At 46.1% G+C, this 21,960-nt stretch overlaps 1 protein-coding gene and 1 non-coding gene across 3 annotated transcripts in view; both read right to left on the bottom strand.

The window, feature by feature from the left end:
• Positions 1-21,960, bottom strand: part of NVL (nuclear VCP like) — an 87,844-nt gene that overhangs the window by 54,539 nt on the left and 11,345 nt on the right. For both annotated transcript variants that reach the window (XM_055147194.1, XM_055147193.1), the window contains exons 7-15: positions 20,478-20,604; positions 19,347-19,423; positions 17,904-18,038; positions 15,389-15,490; positions 10,655-10,772; positions 7,527-7,671; positions 5,358-5,604; positions 3,636-3,854; positions 1,739-1,843 (exon numbers count right to left, since the gene is read on the bottom strand). In XM_055147194.1, the coding sequence (XP_055003169.1) occupies positions 1,739-1,843; positions 3,636-3,854; positions 5,358-5,604; positions 7,527-7,671; positions 10,655-10,772; positions 15,389-15,490; positions 17,904-18,038; positions 19,347-19,423; positions 20,478-20,604 (1,275 nt within the window). The remainder of the gene's footprint in view (positions 1-1,738; positions 1,844-3,635; positions 3,855-5,357; positions 5,605-7,526; positions 7,672-10,654; positions 10,773-15,388; positions 15,491-17,903; positions 18,039-19,346; positions 19,424-20,477; positions 20,605-21,960) is intronic.
• LOC129398996 (U6 spliceosomal RNA) lies at positions 5,931-6,038 on the bottom strand. Its single transcript, XR_008626847.1, has one exon. It is a non-coding gene; the product is annotated as a U6 spliceosomal RNA (small nuclear RNA).

Raw genomic sequence — 21,960 nt, 5'->3', positions numbered from 1 at the left:
TGAAGGAAACTTGGCTACAGAGGCAAAAATTAACATGCAAGTAAGGGCAAACACATACATATGCATGTCAATGTATAGAAACTGGCACTGGGACCCTCTGCGCCTAAAGACTTTGATTCCAGAGACCTAACACATTCGGGCATCCAGCGCAGCATCTAATAGCAATGTACTGGGACTGTGAACTGGGCTGCAACTCTGTGCTGCCCGGGGGTGGATTTTCCCTCCCCACCCTGTCTTCCTGCGGCGGCACCCACATGGCAGGCGCCATCTTCTAAGAGTCCTAACCCAGAACTATTCGATTTTTATGCTTGGGGCTCCCAGGGACTCACGGGAAGGGGGTGTAACCGGCACGCCCTCAGCCGAGATAAATTCGGAGCTGCTGAGAGTGAAGCGGACCCTCTGCGTCTAAAGACTTTGATTCCAGAGACTTCTTACAGCAATGCACTGGGACTGTGAGCTGGGCTATGCAATTTCTGGCAGAATTTTCCCTGGACTTTATACAGAAATCCAAAACCACGCAGACGCGGTAGCGTCCGCGCGACTTAACATTTATAATTGTCAGCAATGTGAAACGGTTCCTTTTGAACAGGTCTAACTTGGGGGGGAAACTCCAAATAATAACAGTAAGTTTTTGTTGAAATATTGAAGGTTTTTAATGTAGCAGCCACCTCTCTGGACTGTGAACTAAGCAAAAGCCCCACGCCAGCCGAGAAGAGGAAATATCCCTCTTTCCAGGTTGTTTCCCATTTTCAGGGAGAAACGCGGCATGGCGTACACCATACTATGAGGCGCGGGAAGGGGGATGAGGGGGGGAAAAAAAGGGAAAAGGAAAAAGGAAGAAAAAAAAAAGAGTTATGTACTTGGAGCAGTGGGGCTACATATCTCTTCATTCCCAGCAATGGAAAACTAATTATCAAATGCTTCCTTGGTAGTAGGGCTGTCTTTCTTGGGTGGAAACTCCAACTATAGTGAGTTTTGTGTTGAAATATGGAACGTAATCAAGGTAAAGAGAAAATGAAGTGAAATTCATTAGTTATATAGTAGGGGGTGGGGGCGGGGGATGGGGGTATACTGGGGTTTTTGGTGGTGGAATATGGGCACTGGTGAAGGGATGGGCGTTTGAATATTATATAACTGAGACATAAACCTGAGAACTTTGTAACTTTCCACATGGTGATTTAATAAAAAGTTAAAAAAAAAAACTGGCACTATGGATATTTGAAATTTACTCACGAATGAAGTAACTCGGATCCAGTTATGAGAAATGCTTATGATGTGAGGGCTGGAGAGAACCCTGAGGTTCAAGTACTTGCCCTGCCCACAGTGGCCCCATTCAATTTCCCGGCACTACAAATGGTCTCTGCGAAGGGGGGTCCCTGAGCACAGAGCCAGGAGTAAGCTTTGTCTATTGCAGGGTGTGGCTCCAAATCCAAGTCCAAATATTTGTATTACACTTCCTGATGTGCCTTCTACTCTCTAATTTGTATTACACACCTTGCTTGATCAACAGAAATCAAACTTCTAAAGCTGGCGAGCTCTAACTCAGAAAGCCAAGTGCTGGCTCTGAATGCAGGAGGCCTGGGTTTGAAACCCGACAGCACCTGGTCTGCTCTGACATGCCCCCTATTTCAGGCCCTCCCCCGCCCAGTGGGAGAGATGCTAGAGATGAATCAGGAATTGTTCTTGAGTTGTGCCCTCCCCACAAAAAAAAGAAATAAATAAAAAGCATCGACCAAACCTTTGCCAGTAACGTCTTCCCACAGCCAGGAGGACCAGCAAGAAGAACGCCAGCGGGAGTCACTAATCCAAGCGCTTTGAACTGATCTGGGTTCCGGACTGGTGCCTAGAAAGCAGAGGCGACAAACGCCCATTTCAGACCGCACATCCAGACTGTGCGTATCCTCAGTATTATTTGTGAGGCTAAAGAGAAAGTGACCAGCACGCCCAATCTTCGCCTCTGTTCTAGACATGAGGTACAGAATTTTTCTAAGTCTCTGGCCTTGAGAAATTCACATTTTTGTGGGGATAGGGATGAGGAGGGGAGGAACTTGGGCCACATCAGTAGTGCTTAATGGATACTCCTGGCTCTGTGCTCAGGAATGATCCCTGGCAGTGCTCAGCGGATCTTGTACAGTGCCTGGGATTGAACCAGGACTGGCCGCATTTAAAGCAAGTCCCCCACTCACTGTGCTCTCTCCAGCCCACTGAGAAAGTCACATTTAAATATGTTTGAAGATGCTTTCTTTTTGGAGGCAGATGTGGACCACACCAGCTGTGTTCAGGGATCACTCCTGGTGGATCGGGGGGAGCCAAATATACGTGGTGCGGGGGTTTTAACCTGAGCCGGCCAGGAGCAAGGCAAGCGCCTTACCTCTACAGGCCACAAGACATTTCAAGCACTTCAAGATTGAAGTCAGTGGGGCCAGACGACAGTACAGCATGTAGGACTCTGCCCTGCACGCAGTCAACTGGGGTCGATTCCCAGCACCTCATATGGTCCTCTGAGCCTGCCAGGAGTGATCCCTAAGTGCAGAGTCAGGAGTAAGCCCTGAGCACTGAGCCCAAAAAACTTAAAAAAGATACCAAAGATTGAAGTCAGTAAAATGATCTCAATTTCCAGATTACGAAGATTTTATGCATTGCCTTCCTCCTTTTTAAGAAATCAGAAGCTGGGGCTGGAGAGATAGTACAGTGGGTAGGGAATTTGCCTTGCACACAGCCAACCCAGGTTCAATCCCTAGCATCCCATATGGTCCCTGAGCACCACCAGGAATAATTCCTGGGTGCAGAGCCAGGAGTAAGCCCTGAGCATCACTGGGTGTGACCCAAAAAGCCAAGGGGGAAGAAAAAAAATAAAAAGAAATAGAGGCAGCAGGTGTTCTACATAGTCCAGAGGCAGCAACACCTGTTTGTGCCATCTGCATTATTTCACTTGTGGATTATTACACAGCTCTAAATGTTTCACACACCTCACTCTCACTCACGAACCATGGAAAGATAAAGTGGAAAGTAAATGAAAATGAAACCAAAGTCTTGTGGGTGTGAAAACTGTTTTTTCTTTTTTCTTTTTTGCTTTCTGGGTCACATCCAGCAATGCACAGGGATTACTCCTGGCGGTGCTCAGGGGACTATAAGGGATGCTGGGACAGCTGCGTGCAAGGCAAACGCCCTACCCGCTGTGCTATGGCTCCAGCCCGTTTGTTTATTTATTTATTTATTTATTGCAGTTTTTGGGTCACACCCAGCGATGCTCAGGGGTTATTCCTGGCTCTGCACTCAGGAATTACTCCTGGTGGTGTTTGGAGGACCATATGGGATGGTTCCATATGTCTAATTCCCAAGTCTGATTCCCAGTACCCGAAATGGTCCTCCCAAGTAGTGCCAGGAGTGAACCCTGAATGCAGCTGGGTGTGCAGCCACCTCTGAGTCTCCCCCTGCCAAAAAAAATCAAGTACAATCAAAAGAATCTAAAACATCTCAGGAGAAGGAAAAACTTACTATTTTAAGGTTTAATAACAAAACAACAGAACACATGAAAGAGAACAAAAAGTCAGTGATTTTAGAGTCTCACCCAAGTACCTGCACACGCTCACCCACCCAGCCCCCGTGCGAAGGACGGCAGCAGGCACACCTACCACGATGGCCATGGTGAGCTCCTCCCTGATATCTTCCAAGGCTCCAATATCCGCCCACGTCACATTAGGGACAGTGACAAAGCCCTCCCTTTTGGCAGAAGGCTGCACCGAGGAGAGGGCGGCTGTGAAGTCCTTCATCTCGATGCACAGCCCCCGCAGACGCTCCTCCGGGAGGGGGTCTTGGTTTCTGAGCAGCCCCAGCAGCTGCTGCAGCTCTTCCTGGAAGGAACAATTGGGGGAGGAAGGAAAAACAAGCTAAAGTTACTTTTGCCGACTTAAAAAAAATAGTTGACCAAATCGTATGACCACTTAAAATAAGGGCTGGGAAGATGGCTCAGAGGGCTGGAGGCTCAGCATGCAGCAGCTGTGGGGTCAAGCCCCCACAGGGGGGCAAAGTTTAACTTTGCCAACTTAAAAAAAAAGTAATTGTGGGGCTGGAGTGATAGCATAGTGGGTGTAGGGCATTTGCCTTGCATGCGGCCGATTCGGGTTTGAGTCCCAGCATCCCACATGGTTCCCCGAGTACTTAGCCAGGAGTAATTCCTGAACGCATGAGCCAGGAGTAACCCCTGTGCATCGCCAGGTGTGACCCAAAAAAAGCGGAAAAAAAAAAAGTTACTGTAATTAAAAAAAAAAAAAAGGAAAATAGTTTAATAAACCAAAGTAAACCAAAGCTCTCTGCATTTCACTAAATTCCACTGGTATATGATATTTATTATGATCATTATTTTACTTATTTCCTTATTTTTGGTTTTGAAGCCACACCTGGGGTTTACTCCTGGTGCAGTGCCCTGGAGCCACTCCTGGCAGTGCTCGTGAGACCATGTGGAGCTGGGGCTTGACCCCACAGCTGCTGCATGCTAAGCCTACACTCCAGCCCTCTGAGCCATCTTCCCAGCCCTTATTTTAAGTGATCACATGATTTGGTCAAAAGATTTATATTCAACAACTGAAAGCAAATATGTATTTTTTTCTTTTTACTTTTTTTCTGGTATTTGAACACTCAGCAGTGCTCAGGGCTTACTCCTGGCTCTGTGCTCAGAGAAGGCACCCAACAGTGCTTAGAAGACCACGTTGTCCTAGAGAACAAACTCGGCTCAGCTGTATGAAAGACAAGTGCCTTGCCTGCCGTACTATCTCTCCGGACCGGAAGAATAATTTTAACATACTACGTGAAGGCTAATATAGCAAACATAAGTAAACAGAAAATAATAAAAACTGGAGCCGAAAAGACAGCACAGCAACCATATGAGGTGCTGGGGAATCAAACCTGACCCAACTGCATGCAAGGCAAGTACCTCGTCTGCTGCATGATCTCTCCAGCCCAAATCTTACAACTTCAAAAGTTTTCTTGCTTTGTGAAGAGAATGGAAGGAAAAGCCAAAAACAACCTGAATAGGGGCTAGAGATATAGTAGAGCAGGTAGGGCATTTGCCTAGCACGTGGCAACCCAGGTTCAATCCCCAGCACCCAACAAGGTCCCTGAACCCACCAGGAGTAATCCCTGAGCTAGAGTCAGGAGGAAGCCCCAAGCACCAACAGGTGTGGCACCCAAATCAAAACCAAAAGCCAAACAAAAATAAAAGATCCAGGTCTAAGTCCCAGTCCTGAAAAGTAGAGGCTTGTGGCCTCAAATAAGTTACAGTCTCTTGAAAGTTACATCTCTAAACTTTAGGATTTAGAAAACTCTGATTATAAACTACTTAAAGAGGATCTTTCCACCTGTGCTTTGGGTGTGAGCTCTGCCCCCCGCCTTCCTTCCGGGGCCCCGCCTGGAGACGAGCCCTCGGCTGCTGGTTCTGGCTGCTGCTCCCGGAGCGTCAGAAGGACCCTGCTGACGGCGCACACGGCTGCCTCCCGGCACAGCGCCATCAGGTCGGCGCCCACGAAGCCTGGCGTCAGGTGCGCCACATGGCGGAACGGAAAAGCTTCAGGAAGTCTTAGTTTTCTGCACAAAGTCTGAAGTATTCTGCAGAGAGGACAGAAGGAAAAAGAACTCAGATTCCTACCTTCCCGGAGAAACCAACAATGTCCCCAGTTCCCCTCCCGTCATCCACCCCCCCACCCCTCCGCACCCCTGCCCCCCAGCCAACAGCCACACAGCCTGTCTCTAAGGCAGGCACTTTCCTTCTTCCTTTCTCCTCTTCCTACCTCACCCTCCCTCTCTCACTCTCACACTCCCTTCTGGCATTGTGGTTTGCAGTGCAGATACTGGGAGGTTATCATGTCTGTTCCTTTACCTACTTTCAGCACAAAGTTCTTATCCAGAGTGATCATTTCCAACTATATTTGTCAAAAAATAAGGACCGCTTCACAACTTTGCACACCATGCTTGTGCGGGGCCCACGCTCGCTATTCTCTGTGCTGTTCCGATTTTACAGTATGTGCTGCTGAAGCGAGCAAACCACTGTCCTTTTGCGGGGTTAGACCACAGTGGCTTCTGCCCTGAGTGTGGCCGACCCAAGTTGAATCTCCAAGGCTATGGTCAGTAACGCTCCGGGGCCCCGCAGAGCCGGGACCAAACCCAGGCGGGGCTAATCCCTTACCCTGTCCCCTGGGCTCGAGAAGCATGACGATTTCGGAACACTTCCTTACCCGAGTTCCACCCAAGATATTGTGATAGTCAAGGTACTGGTGGTGTTTCACAGCTCTACACTTTTAGCCCAGTGACTAAGAAAGGTTGGTCTCGCAGTAAAACCAGATTACTTTCTGTGCTCTAGCTGCCCCTAATTTTTCATGGAATCTGCAATTGTTTTCTTTCTTTTTTTTTTTTTTTTGGTTTTTGGGTCACACCCAGCAATGCACAGGGGTTACTCCTGGCTCTTCACTCAGGAATTACCCCTGGCGGTGCTCAGGGGACCATATGGGATGCTGGGATTAGAACCCGGGTCGGCCGCGTGCAAGGCAAACGCCCTACCCGCTGTGCTATTGCTCCAGCCCCTGCAATTGTTTTCTTAGTGGTGGGGGTGGGAGGGTCCCCAGTGATGCTCAGGAGGCCCCAGGGCCCCACCCAAAATTCTCAGTCAGCTGGGCCGGTGGTGCCATACACGGGCTGAGGCTGCTGTGCCGCTCACATCCTGCAGGCCCAGGGACACCTGGGTCACCCCAACTGTGCTTGGGGCTTCCATGGCTGCGTCCGGTCATCCATGTAGTGCCAGAAATTGAACCCAAGTGGGGTACATACCAGGCATGTCTCCAAGCTACTGTGACTATCTCCGGTTGCCCTCAGAAGACTGGCACAACTGGGTAAAACAAGATGGCGAGGGGCCAGAAAGATATAACAGCGGTTAAGGCTCTTGCTAACCCGGGTTCGATCCCCAGCGTCCCAGATGGTCCTCTGAGCACAGAGCCAGGATTAAGCCCAGAGCACAGGCCGGTGTGGCTAAAAACAAAACGAAACTAAAAGATGCTGAGAATTAACCTATCTTGGCACCAGTAAGTACTGCTCTATTCCAAACATCTAGACAATGCTCCTAAGCTGATCACATACCTGAAAAACACCAACCACTGTTAGTAAGACCACTGGGCCTGGGTACCTACGTCCATCACCACTGCTTAAAAGGTCTGAAGAGTGAGCGAACTGCTTTCTAAAGCATGAATTTAACATGGGTTTTTTTCCTTTTCAACTACATTTCACAGAAAGAGTCTGAAAAATAGAAGAGACCCTGGCACCGCCTGGTCTCGCGAGCACCATGGAAGGAGAGAGACCGGAGCACAGAACCAGGAGCAGCACCCAAATACCACCAGGTACAGCCTCACACACCTCTCCCCAAAAAATAAGAGAGAGAGAGAGAGAGAGAGAGAAAAGGCTACCTGGTGTTTTCCACCCCTCTGAGTCAGAGCATTCAGCTCACACCAAACACTCGCCACAACCTTCATTTAAGAGCGCACCTTTCCCTCGAGGCCTCGTCAGGAATACCCAGGCATATTTCTCGGTCGAACCTTCCAGCCCGTCTCAGAGCAGGGTCTAACGAGTCCGGTCGATTGGTAGCTCCGATAACCAGAACCCGAGCGGTGGCAGCCATGTTATTCAGATCTAAAAAGACAGATGCAAGAAGATGGGAAACAAGAAACCACAAACCGAAAGCAAAATTGCATGCACAAGTCAGATATAAGTTGGCATAGGGATTCTGAGGGCATTATGATGGCAATATAGCAGCTACACAAGCCTATACGTAACAGTCACCAAATGTCTAGTATGTGAGGAAGATAAATGCAAACTTTGTCCTCAACCTACTGAGAAACACAGAAGACTGATTCTGTGAAGCACAATAGGTATAGAACACAGCGCCACAATAACACAATGGGAGATCTCAGGGATTCTGGCTGAGGCGTAATGGGAGGGTTCACAAAGGCAAAGAGCATTCCAGACCAAGCCTCATAGAACGAATAGGATAGTCACCAGCAGAAACAGACTAGTAAGAAGTTCTATGTGAAAAACATGGTACAAATGTGGCATGTTTAGACAAATGAGCAGTTCAAAAAGGGAGTCTAGGCAGCAGATGTTTAGATCTCAAGGGCTGGAGACACAGTGTAGCAGGTAGGGATACTATACATAGTACAGGCATTATATAGTAAATGCCTTGCACAGGGCTGACCCGGGTTCAATTCCGGCACCCCATATGATCCTCGAGCACCGCCAGAAATAATTACTGAGTACAGAGCCAGGAAAAACCGGAGCATTGCCAGGTGTGCCTGTCCCCCGCCAAAAAAAATCACCTGCTGCTGACAATTGTTTATGTCTGAAAATATACTATGTCATTAATTCAAAACAGGAGCTTCAACAGCATCCATAAATCTTCAGTTAATCTGGAATAAGCCTGGGACAGACCAAAGACAGGGCCGTAAGCATACCGCCCATAATCATAACTTCTCTCCACTGGACCAGAATTAAACAAAAAGAGGGGCCAGGGAGACGCCCAAAGACCAGAGCGCATATTCTCAGGTGAGAGTCCCAGGCTCAATCCCTGACACCACATGGTCCCCAGCACCTCCTGCAGCAAGTCAGATGTAGACCCCCAAACAACAAGTCAGATGTAGCCCCCCAACACTGCTGGATATCTCCTCCACTCCAAAAGATATAGAAGACAGAATAAGCAATCTACAACTTAGCACCACAGGTATATAGAATAGTTCTTCAAATTTTTGAGTGCATAGAAAATACAGTATTTCATAGTACGTAGAAGCAAGTGACAGAATTTCTATTTTTACTGATTCCTTCACTCTAAATTTGTAGACAGAACCCTTAAAACAAGCCCCAAAACAAACAGGAAAAAACCAATTTATTTAACAAAGGAATTGTTACAATTAAAATGAAATATTCTTGGGGCTGGAGCAATAGCACAGCAGGTAGGGCGTTTGCCTTGCACGCGGCCGACCCGGGTTCGATCCCCAGCATCCCATATGGTCCCCTGAGCACCGCCAGGAGTAATTCCTGAGTGCATGAGCCAGGAGTAACCCCTGTGCATCGCCGGGTGTGACCCAAAAAGCAAATAAATAAATAAATAAATAAATAAATAAATAAATAAATAAAATGAAATATTCTTGGGGCTGGAGCGATAGCACAGCGGGTAGGGCGTTTGCCTTGCACGCGGCCGACCCGGGTTCGAATCCCAGCATCCCATATGGTCCCCTGAGCACGGCCAGGGGTAATTCCTGAGTGCAGAGCCAGGAGTAACCCCTGTGCATCACCAGGTGTGACCCAAAAAGAAAAAAAAAAATTAAAAAAAAAATTAAATGAAATATTCTTTACCAATTCTTAGGAGATAATAGGATAAAGGGCAATTATGGGAAGAGAAATTCTGGTCTGGTCTGGGGCCATAACTGCAGGTGCTCAGGGCCTGCTCCTGGCTCAGTGCTCAGGGCACATACAGTGCTGGAATCTGAACCTCATGCAAACCATGCGCTCCGCTCCAGCCCCGAGCCATTTCCCAGGGGTGGGGTAAAGGATTTCTGGATCTGAGCCCAACAGTCACAAGTATTTGGAGAGACGGCTAATCTCAACAGCGAACAGTGACAGGCAGAGAAATTTAAATTTAAAAGGAGATAAAACATTTATCTATCAGACTAGCAAAAATTAAAATATAATTTTAATTTATTCAGTTAATGTTCAGCTTTGCCAAGTATCTGGAAAATGACCAAATTGATACTAGTGAAAACATAAAACTGCAAAGTCTATTTAGAAGGCAATTTGTCATGCCTATGAAAATGTAAAAGGGGTGCCAGCAAGCTAACACAAGGGTTTAGACTCTTCCCTTGCAAGCGACCACCCTGGGTCTGATCCCCAGCATCCCATATTGTCCCCAGGCACTGCCAGGAGTAATTCCTGAATACAGAGAGGAGAAAGCCCTGAGCACTGCCACGTATAGCCTAAAACCCAAAAATAGGGGCTGGAGCAATAGCACAGCGGGTAGGGCGTTTGCCTTGCACGCAGCCGACCCGGGTTCGATTCCCAGTATCCCATATGGTCCCCCAGCACTGCCAGGAGTAATTCCTGAGTGCAGAGCCAGGAGTAACCCTGTGCGCTGCTGGGTGTGACCCAAAAAGCAAAAAAAAAAAAAAAAAAAAAAAAAAAACCCAACTAAAACCCCAAAATAAAAATAAAACCAGCAAGTTGCAGAAGTGTGCGCAATTCAATCCGAATACTGTAAAAAGCAAAACAATGTGTTAGAGCATGTATACATGCCATGAAGATAACTAAACTCCATAAAACTAATAACAGAATCTTCCCTCCACTCTTTTTGATGCCACACCCTGCAATACTCAGGGATACTTATGGCTCAGTGCTTGGGTGCCCACTCCTTATGGCACATGGGGGACCAGGGCACACCAGACATCAAACCCAGTCTTTCTGAAAACAAAGTATGAAATTCTAGTCTGTCAAGCTATTGCTCTGGCCCTATAGAAAAATTCTAATTTTTACTGACTTTTATTCTACCTGGATATGTTATATCTCCTCCATGTTACTTAACACTAGTACAACCCATTATCATCAAGTGAATTCGCTATTTTAAACTGACCATCCATGCAGGTTAGAAGCTGGGCTACGATTCTTCGTTCCATATCTTTTGAAGCAACTTCTCTTTTGGGGGTAATAGCATCAATTTCATCAATAAAAAAGATACAGGGAGCATTTGACTAGAAAGAAGCATATCACAAAAAGACCGTGATAAGTACATTTCCTATACTGCTGCATATCAAGCATACAGACATCCCTCCTTAGACGCAGTTTTGCTCTCCAAGGTGCAGTTACCCAATGAACCCTGACCCGAAAATATTATACATACTAAGATATTCAGCCCAGAGAAACTGCATTCATGTAACTCCTTATAATACTGTTCTCAACCTTTTATTATTAGTGACTGCACTAGTCTTTTACCATGCTTGATCCATAAAACAAATGCTATTTACTGTTATCTATGGTACAGGAAAACACAGTCTGTGGAACACATTTACTGGTTCCCACATCCACCCTGGTCTTGGAACTCACCCCACATGGACAAGGGCAACTACTGAAATACATAAAAAATCTTAACATTCAAGGATCATCTGCAAAAAAATAAGCTAAAGCAATCAGTTCAACACTATATTCCTTCCGGCTTTTATATAACTTACAGGCTTTAAGAAATAAGATGCTTAAAAGAGGCCAGTAAAAAAACATACCTAGGGGGATGGAGTGATAGCACAGCGGGTAGGGCGTTTGCCTTGCATGTGGCCGACCCAGATTTGATTCCCAGCATCCCATATGATCCCCCAAGCACCACCAGGAGTAATTCCCGAGTGCAGAACCAGGAGTAACCACTGTGCATCGCCGGGTGTGACCCAAAAAGCAAAAACAAAAAAACCCAAATAAATAAACATACCTAGTGACAGTCTTTTAATCTATCCATTTTATAATAAATCTACTGAAACTCATGTGTTCATAAACTTTAAACTAGAATAACTAAGCTTTCTACAAATGTTATGAGTGTCTCTACCAAAATAAAAACAATCCAAAATTTCCCTGTTCTAAGAAGAACTTAAGGAGCATTTAAATGTTTCACATGGTCAGATATACTTAGAAGTTACCATTTTTAACCTGTGTACAGCTGACTGGTAATGAAATATGCTCACTTTGTTATACAATAATCATCAGTACCTATCTCTAAAAATTTTCAGTCATTCAATACTAAAATGATTGAAGGTGGGGCCGGAGAGAGAGTACAGTGGGTAGGGGTCTTTGCATGCTCCTTGCATGCAGCCAACCTGGGTTGATTTCTGACATGCCATGTGGTTCCCCAAGTCCTGTCAGGCGTGATCCTTAGGCACAGAGCCAAACCCTGAGTACCACCGGGAATAGCCCCAAAGCAAAAAACAAAACAAAACATAGTATGTCTGAAGGCTTCTGAAAACTATTCCAAATAAAGTAGGACTGTCAGCTTTCTTTCTTTTTTTTTTTTAATTTATTTATTTTTAATTAGAGAATCATCGTGAGGGTACAGTTACAGATTTATACACTTTTGTGCTTATACTTCCCTCATACAAAGTTCGAGAACCCATCCCTTCACCAGTGCCCATTCTCCACCACCCGTAAACCCAGTGTCCCTCCCACCCTCCCCAATCCCATCTCCCCCCCACCCCACCCTGCCACTGTGGCAAGGCATTCCCTTCTGTTTTCTCTCTCTAATTAGCTGTTGTGGTTTGCAATAAAGGTGTTGAGTGGCCGCTGTGCTCAGTCTCTAGCCCTCATTCAGCCCGCAACTCCCTTCCCCCACATGGCCTTCGACTACAATGTAGTTGGTGATCGCTTCTCTGAGTTGACCTTTCCCCGGAACGTGAGGCCAGCCTCGAAGCCATGGAGTCAACCTCCTGGTACTTATTTCTACAGTTCTTGAGTGTTAGTCTCCCACTCTGTTATTCTATATACCATAGATGAGTGCAATCTTTCTATGTCTGTCTCTCTCTTTCTGACTCATTTCACTCAGCATGAAACTTTTCATGCCCATCCACTTGACTACAAAATTCTTGACCTCCTTTTTTCTAACAGCTGCATAGTATTCCATTGTATAGATGTACCAAAGTTTCCTCAACCAGTCATCCGTTCTGGGGCATTCGGGTTTTTTCCAGATTCTGGCTATTGTAAACAGTGCTGCGATGAACATACATGTGCAGATGTTGTTTCGATTGTACTTTTTTGCCTCTCTGGGATATATTCCCAGCAGTGGTATTGCTGGGTCAAATGGGAATTCAATATCTAATTTTTTGAGAGTCGTCCAAATTGTTTTCCAGAAGGGCTGAACCAGTCGGCATTCCCACCAGCAGTGAAGAAGGGTCCCTTTCTCCCCACATCCTCTCCAACAGCGGTTGCTTTTGTTCTTTTGGATGTGTGCTAGTCTCTGTGGTGTGAGGTGGTATCTCAAAGTTGTTTTGATCTGCATCTCTCTGATGATTAGTGATGCAGAGCACTTTTTCATGTGCCTTTTGGCCATTCGTATTTCTTCCTTGGTAAAGTTTCTGTTCATTTCTTCGCCCCATTTTTTGATGGGGTTGGATGTTTTCTTCTTGTAGAGTTCAACCAGTGCTTTATATACCATTGATATCAACCCCTTATCTGATGGGTATTGTGTAAATATCCTTTCCCATTCTGTGGATAGTCTTTGTATTCTGGTCACTGTATCTCTTGCGGTGCAGAAGCTTTTTAGTTTAATGTAGTCCCATTTGTTGATCTCTGTTTTTACTAGATTGCTTAGTTCCGTGTCACCTTTGAAGATACCTTTATCATCAATATCGTGGAGGGTTTCGCCGACCTTGTCTTCAATGTACCTTATGGTTTGTGAGGACTGTCAGCTTTCTGCACATCTTCCACCACCTGGTGTGGATAAGGAACTAAAGTCTTCCATCTTTCCCTAAAAATCAACTCCAGAGGGTCCAACAGACTAAGTATGAGACAGAGATCAACTCTCTAGAACAGTCATTAACACAGAGGCAGAAAGACTAGAGGCGGCCAAGACTTGCCGGAGTTCCAGCTGAGGAAGGGGTGAGGTTCTGAAGACGGAAGGAAGGACATGATGCCACACCCCGGGATGACTGCACTCACTGCCACAGAAATGAACACTGGAATATCGTAATGGCAAATGTCCTGTTAAATATACTTTACCGTGATAGGAAAGACAAGTCGAGTCCAAATCAAGTTATCTGTGTTAACCATCTAGAGCAGAGCTCACTCTTAGTTATTAAGAGTAAGGGATGACATGGGCCTGCACTGCCAGCCTGGCCCTGAGAGCTCAGTACCGCAGGCTCTGCTGTGATTTAGAGAAAGACACTTACATTCTTGTTTCAACATAGACTTCTCTGTGGCCACTAAAATACACATCTCTTCTCATTTCACCTGGGCTTATAATGAGAAGATATCTGAGAACTTATTAAGGCAGTACAGGTAAGGAAACTCAGGGTTAGCAGGGGCATCTCTTACCCAGACGCTCAGATTACTACTTGAGGGTATCCAAAGTTAAGCTTCTGAGAGTTCAAGCATTTCATCATTCTACTATACTGAAGACTAGACACAAATGTCAACTTCCCCATTAATTCTTAAACATCTGCATTTCATTATTATTTTTTATTTTTATTCATATTTTTATTTTTGCTTTTTGGGTCACACCTGGTGATGCACAGGGGTTACTCCTGGCTGTGCACTCAGGATTTACTCCTGGCGGTGCTCGAGGGACCATATGGGATGCTGGGAATCGAACTTGGGTCGGCCGTGTGCAAGGCAAATGCCCCACCCACTGTGCTATCGCTCCAGTCCCAAACATGTGAATTTTAATAGCATGAATCATAAATAGGATGAAATCCAATCCATTAACTTCTCTAGCAACACAATTTTCTTCTCACAGCTTTAATTATTCAAATAGAGTTTATTCTGGCATTCCTAAAGCTGAATTGCTTTTTTATTTTGGGTGGGAGAAGGCATCTCCTGCAATGCTCAGGGGTCACTCCTAGCTCTGTGCTCAGGTACTGCTCCTGGCAGTGCTCGGGGAGCTATATGAAATGCCAGGTATTGAACCTGTTTTGGCCGTGTGCAAAGCAAATGCCCTGTCCACTGTATTCTCTTCAGCCCATGAATTGTTTTTATAATACAATAACCTAAGTGGCAAAATTTTCCACACTGCCTGTACACTGTTTTGGTGAATGGTCAGATCTAGGTTTGCAAAGTAAAAGAGAAAGACAGTATCACAAGGAAGTCTATCACAAGGTAGACAGTATCACAAGGTATCACAAGGAGACAGTAGCACTGTCGTCCCTTTGTTCATCCACCAGTAATGTCTCCATTGTGAGACTTGTTACTGTTTATTTATTTTTTAATTATTATTATTTTGTTTTGGGGCTATACCTGGCAGTGCTCAGGAAATTACTCCTAAAGGTACTCAGGAGACCACATGGGATGCCAGGGATCAAACGAAGGTGGGCTGCATGCAAGGCAAGCGCCTTACTCGCCATACTCTCTCTGGAACACAAGACAGTCTATTTCAACACACACGGTGTGATAGCCCACAACTTCTCACCAATCATGCTTGTATTTGATTTCAGATGGAACAGATTCTTTTCTCATACAGTCTATATCTACAAGTATACTCAATATTAGCCACCACGTGTAACAAATGCTTACAAAATAATGGCGAGTCAATGGATTAAAATATCAGCATCAGAGGAAACCAAATCTTCAATAAAACCTTTATTATCTCCACCAAGACACAAGCCATTAGTATGTGACTCACCACAGCTTGCTCAAACAGTTCTCTCAGCTTCTGCTCGGATTCTCCAGATACTCCAGACACAATCTCCGTAGCAGCAACTTTCAAAATTGGAAGCTCAAGTTCCTACACACAAATACATGAAAAGAATAACTACACTTTCAAAGTCTAATCTCCCTACTTTTCCCTTAACCATTAGTTTCTCTCTTGAGAATAATTTTGCATTGACTATTTTTGAGGAAATTATCTTTTTCATCTTGGTCCTTTGAAAAAACGTAATTTATAATTTTTGTGGCTTTTATCCAAACACATTAATCTTCAAACTTTACCTACTTTTACTTTGTAAGTCATTACTGTTGTGTACCACCAGGTGTGGCCCCAAAACAAAATGTGTGTGTATGTTGAATAATTAAAAAAGAAAGAAACTGCTCTAGCCCCACCCCAGGAGACAGACTAAGAAAAAGAAGAGAGGGCTGGAGTGATAGGACAGCGGGTAGGGCGTTTGCCTTGCACGCGGCTGACCCGGCTCGATTCCCAGCATCCCATATGGTCCCCCAAGCACCTCCAGGAGTAATTCCTGAGTGCATAAACCAGGAGTAACCCCTGGGCATCACCAGGTTCGAAAAAGAAAATGCTGAAAGAAAAAGAAGAGAAACCACTGCGGTCCCACAGCACAAACACCAAGAAACCTGCCTAACCCTACTCCTCTCTGTGGCTATCCAAAAACCTCGCCCGCTCAGTCCGATCTTCTGTGATCAAACTCTTCTTGTGGGGTGGCAGGAGGGCAAGTTTGGACTTGGTCAACTGAGCAGTGCTGGGGGTCATCAAGGTCATGCTCAGAGGTGCTAGCAGGCGTCTAAGACCTTATGAGGCAGTGCCCGGCCTGCAGGGCCAAAAGGTCAGTCTCTGCATGGCAGGCGGGTGCCCCTGACCACTGAATTAACTCTTTAGCTGGTGCTGTTGTGGGGTCACATCTGACAGTGTTGGAGAGAGTGGTGGTAAGAGAACTCTTTCAACCTTACCCTGACCCCAGCCTTAACGTGGGTTACCTCACGCCAGCCCCAAAAAATGATGATGCTTAGTATTCTGTACTTTTTGTTTCCATATATTACAATGACAACTGCACAGCATTGATGTGTAATATATCTCACTGAAAACATAAAAACAATGTATCAGATACACATATCACACAATGCAATGTCTGGCATGGGACAGTCACATGATTTGTTCAAATGAAAGCATCTGACAAATCAATCAAGTTCTCCTATAAAAATTAACTTCTTGTGGCTAGAGAAATAGTATAGTTAGAGGGGCACGCGCCTTGCCCATCCTGGTTGGATCCCCAGTACCTCATGTGATCCCATGAGCACCACCAGGAATGACCCCCGAATACAGAGCCAGGAGTAAGCCCTGAGCCAAGTCAGATGTACCTAGCCCCTGCAATATAAAAAAAAAAAAAAGCAAAAAGCAAAAAAAAGCCCCAAATACTATTCCTTTAGAGTACTAATGTATTATTATGTTGTCCCTCAAATTACTTGAATATTCTGCATTTTAATACCCAATACAGTTTATGAAAAATAAAAAGGGGCAAAATAAGAAAATTAATCTTAAGTTTTGCCAAGGATGTATTATAAAGAATATTTAACAATAAAAATATATAAAAACATGGCATCGAGCACAGAACCAGGAGCAACCCCTGAGCATCATTTGGGTGTGGCCCAAAATCCAAAATAGAAAAATAAATAAAGACATGGAAAAAAGTGGGTAGCTAAAGAGACATTACAGGGGTTAAGGCATTTGCCATGCATGCAGCTGACTTGGGTTCAATCCCCGGTACCCCAAACGGTCCCTCGAACACCATCAGGAGTGGGACAAAACCAAAAACATAAAAGAGAAATATGTATTACAGAAGCATGACTCAGAACAAAAGCTTTGAATACACGCAGCTCTGTGAAGAATAATACAGCCCTGGGAGGGAGATGTGGTTCATGGGACAGACACAAGCTTTGCACGAAGGCTCTGGGCTTGATGTCTGGCACCCACAGGGGCCCCCGGAAGACCAGAAGGTAGCAATAACCCCCTAATACCACCAGGTGTGGTGCCATAACCCCCCGCCACCACAGTATATTCCTATAATCAGTGACTTAAGAGAAGAGATAAATGTCCATTTTAAGTTTATTACTCACAAATACATTCTTCTCACCCAATTCCTGTCATAAAAAGATAATTCCCTCTACTTCTTAGAGGCAGCAGGGGGATGGCACAAACGGCAGGAACACATGCTCTGCAATGTGGGAGCTCCAAGTTCAATCCCCTGCACCATGCAGTCCCCCAAGTACCTCCAGGAGCGACCCCCAGCTAGCACCAACGAGTGTGGCCCCAAAACCAACAAGATAAAAGAAAAACAGAAGGAACCAATTCTCAATAGGAGGGTGAAGGGTGTGTGTGGGAGAGAGAGAGAGAGAGAGAGAGAGAGAGAGAGAGAGAGAGAGAGAGAGAGAGAGAGAGAGAGAGAGAGAGAGAGAGAGCGCACACTCACCCCAGCAATTGCTTGTGCGAGAAGTGTCTTCCCGCAGCCGGGCGGCCCGTGCAGGAGGACCCCGCGAGGGGGCACGACGCCTAGGTGGTGGTACACCTCGGGGTGACGCATGTGGATGAGCATCTTGCACACTTCCTAGGGAAGGAAGAAGGACAGACATTCTTCACAGTCCCGGGAAAGAATCGCCACAAAGGCAACACCCCTACTCTTCAGAGCTGAATAAGCCGGTCAAGTGGAGGCTCCTGCTTGCATCTGAGTTCGAATGCCAGCGCTGGAACCCGGTGCCTCGCAACAGCTCCACCAAGCACCCATCTCCTCAGCTCTATTAGGTTCTAATATAAAAACTAGCCTGACAATTAGAAAAAAGTAGACGCTGAATAATAAATAGCATCCACTACTATTAGTACTCTTACATGAATTGTTACCAAAAAAAAAAGTTATTATTTAATAGGCTGGAGAGAAAACTTAATGGGAATGAAGGCTTTGCAAGCAGGAGGCCAAGACTCAATGCCTGGCATGACATGGTCCGTCAACAGTACAGCAGAAAGGATTCAACTGCCAGCATCCCATATGGTCCCTGAGCTCTCCAGGAGTGATTCCTGATTCAGGAGTAAGTCCTGAGCATTGCCAGGTATAGCCCAACACTTCTCCACCCGAATGAATAAATAGAAAAGAACAGCTGCCAGGAGTAACCCCTGAGCAGTCAGGACCAGCTCTGAGTACTGCTGGATGTGAGCCACCCACTGAACAAGAACAAAAGCTCATAAGACCAAACAAAACCATAAACGACTGTTTTTCATTCTCTAAAGCTGGGAGATAGCTCAGAGGGCTCTAACACATGTCTCATCAACAGATGGTGATCTTGAAGCCGGGTACCAACCGGTCCCTGAGCCCAGATGGGGCAGCCTTGGTGACAACAGCAGCATTAGGCCCAAGCATTGAACCAGCAGCATCAAGCTGGGCTGAGACTAACCCCTACCCCTCTAGGAGCTGTGAGGAAGGACCCGCCTGGTAATGCCACTGACTAGGGCCAGGAGACCGCACAAGGGGCAGACACACGCCTGGCACGTGCAAGTCTATGAGCTTGATCCCCAAAGCCACATAACCTGGGTCCCCCTGAGCAGCCCCTGGTGTAACTCTGATGGCACCAACCATCAGTAGCCAGAGACACTGCCCATGCCAGGCCAAGCTCTGCCCCAGCAGCTCCTGGTCCTTACTGAAAGAAGATAAGGAATATTCCTTACAGGTGACAAACATGCTCTAACTTAAGTAGTGAATGTTGAGAACAGAGTGCCTCTCTTGCCCGACGCTCCGACAGTATAAATCAGACTTGCCCTCTGCACCCTCCCAGTCTCCCGCCCACCCCCAGGTATAATGGAGGATGGCAGTATTTGCCCAGGTGATATGCAGTATCCCAAGGTGAGGGTCTGAATGTGAACTAACTTTTAAGGTCGCATCGTTGCCTCCGACATCTTCAAACTTCACATTGGAAATCTGCAATTCCAGCCCCCTGGCTTTGGCTGGTAAGCAAGAGGACAGAGGTGCTCAGGTTAGTGATTCAGAAATAATTCAGCACTTAATACTCACTAAGTCATCAAAAGTCTATTGAACCTTTTTTTTTCCTTTTTGGGTCACACTCAGCGATGCACAGGGGTTATTCCTGCTCTGCACTCAGGAATTACTCCTGGCGGTGCTAAGGGGACCATATGGGACACTGGGAATCAAACCCGGGTTGGCCGTGTGCAAGACAAATGCCCTACCCGCTGTGCTAATGCTAAAGCCCCATTGAACCATTTTCTTTTTTATTTTATTTTATTTTTTTTGGAATTATGTAATCTTTATTTTTTTTAAATTTTTTATTAGTGAATCACTGTGGGGGTACAGTTACAGATTTATACATTTTTGTGCTTACGTTTCCCCCATACAAAGTTCAAGAACCCATCCCTTCACCAGTGCCCATTCTCCACCACCAGTAAACCCAGCATCCCTCCCACCCTCCCCAGTCCCATCTCCCCCCACCCCACATTGCCACTATGGCAGGGGATTCCCTTTTGTTCTCTCTCTCTGATTAGGTGTTGTGGTTTTCAATAAAGGTGTTGAGTGGCCATTGTGTTCAGTCTCTAGTCTACATTCGGCACGCATCACCCTTCCCCCACATGACCTCCGACCATGTTTTACTTGGTGTTCCCTTCTCTGAGTTACCCAGAATGAGAGACTAGCGTCCAAGCCATGGAGACAGCCTCCTGGTACTTATTTCTACTATTCTTGGGTGCCATTGAACCATTTTCTAATAAAAATCTGCACACAGGGGCTAGAGATAGTGCATGCGGCAGACCTGGGTTTCATCTCCAGCGCCCCCTATGGTTCTCGGAGTGCCACTAAGAGTGATCTCTGAACACAGAGCCAGGAGTATGCCCTGAGCACTGCCAGGTACACTCCCCTACCAAAAAAAAAGAAAGAAAAACAAAACAAAAATAAAATCCACCCAACCAAGTCTCTGCACAGAGAGGTCCTCCAACAAAAGGGGACCAGTGATGCCTCTCAGAGCATACCCGGTGTCACACCGGACCTCACCTTTCTTCTGCAGACCATCTCCTATGTCCCCATCGACTTCCTGAAGCTCTATCTTCCTTTTGCTTCCTTTTCTCGTTAGCCTGCCTTTCTCCTTTTTATCACTCTCCAGGAAAGAATCTTTTGAATCCTGGGGGAAAAAAAAATTAAACGTGCCAAATATAAATGAATGTGTCAAGATTTTCTAAAGGTGAATTATTACAAACTGCATTCCTGAGCCAGAGAGATAATACAGCATGGAAGGCATTTGCCCTGCACGTAGCTGACCCTGGTTTGGTCTGCGGTATCCCATAGATCCTCTGAGCCCACAGGAAGTGATTCCTAACCTGAGCATCGCAGGGTGTGGCCCAAACTCCCCCTCCCCTCCGCCCACGCCCTCCAATACACACACACACACACACACACACACACACACACACACTCACTCACTCACTCACTCACTCACTCACTCACTCACTCACTCACTCACTCACTCACTCACTCTGTATTCCTGGCCTAGAAAGATCATATAGGAGGTAAGTGCTTGTCTTGCATGCGCCACACACACACACACACACACACACACACACACACACACACACACACACACACACACACACACACACTGTATTCCTAGTCTACACACACACACACACACAGTGTATTACTGGTCTAGAGAGATTCTTATAGGAGGTAAGTACTTGTCTTGCATGCACCTGACCCCACTCGCTCCATAATAACAGATGGTTCACCTGAGCACCACTAAGACTGAGCCCTGAGCAGAGTCCAGAGCAGGACTGGAGAACTGGTAGATTTGCCCCAACCCACTGTCCTAAAATAATGGTCTTTTTCTAAAATTGCATTCCAGGGGGACAGAGTGGATAGTATAGTGGGTAGGATGTCTGCCTTGCACGTGGCCAGCTGGGTTAAATCCCTACCATACCATATTGTCCCCTGATTAATTCCTGAGTGCACAGCCAGGAGTAACCTCTGAGTGTGCCAAGTGAGGCCTAAAAAAGCAAGTAATAAACTAAATGTATCCCAGAAGCTGGAGAGACACTGCAGCTGCTAGGGCATTTGACTTGCATGTGGCTGACCTGTGTTGGATCCCCAGAATCCCATACAGTCCCCCAAGCACCACCAGGAGTAATTCTTAAGTGCAGAGCCAGGAGTAAGCACTGAGTAATGTCAAGTAAGCTCCCCTTTCCCCCTCTCCCCCAAATTGCATTCCTTGGGCCAGAATGCTAGCACAGCAGGTAGGGTCCTTGCCTTGTACACAACTGATCTGGGTTCAACCCCCAGCATCACACGTGGTCCCTGAGTGCCACCAAGAAGTGATCAATGAGCAAGGATCAAGGTGTAAGCCCTAAGCACCACTGAGTGTGCACCGAAGCCCCCTCAAATTCCCCCCTAAATTGCATTGGTATGGCCAAAAACCAAAAATAAAAATATACATATATATAAAGGTGATAAGAGTACAGGCACAGACTAGGATGAAATTGATGGC

Source organism: Sorex araneus, chromosome 9 (genome assembly GCF_027595985.1).
Source record: "Sorex araneus isolate mSorAra2 chromosome 9, mSorAra2.pri, whole genome shotgun sequence".
Classification (NCBI taxonomy): Eukaryota; Metazoa; Chordata; class Mammalia; order Eulipotyphla; family Soricidae; genus Sorex; species Sorex araneus.
This window is presented reverse-complemented; position numbering and strand designations above follow the sequence as displayed.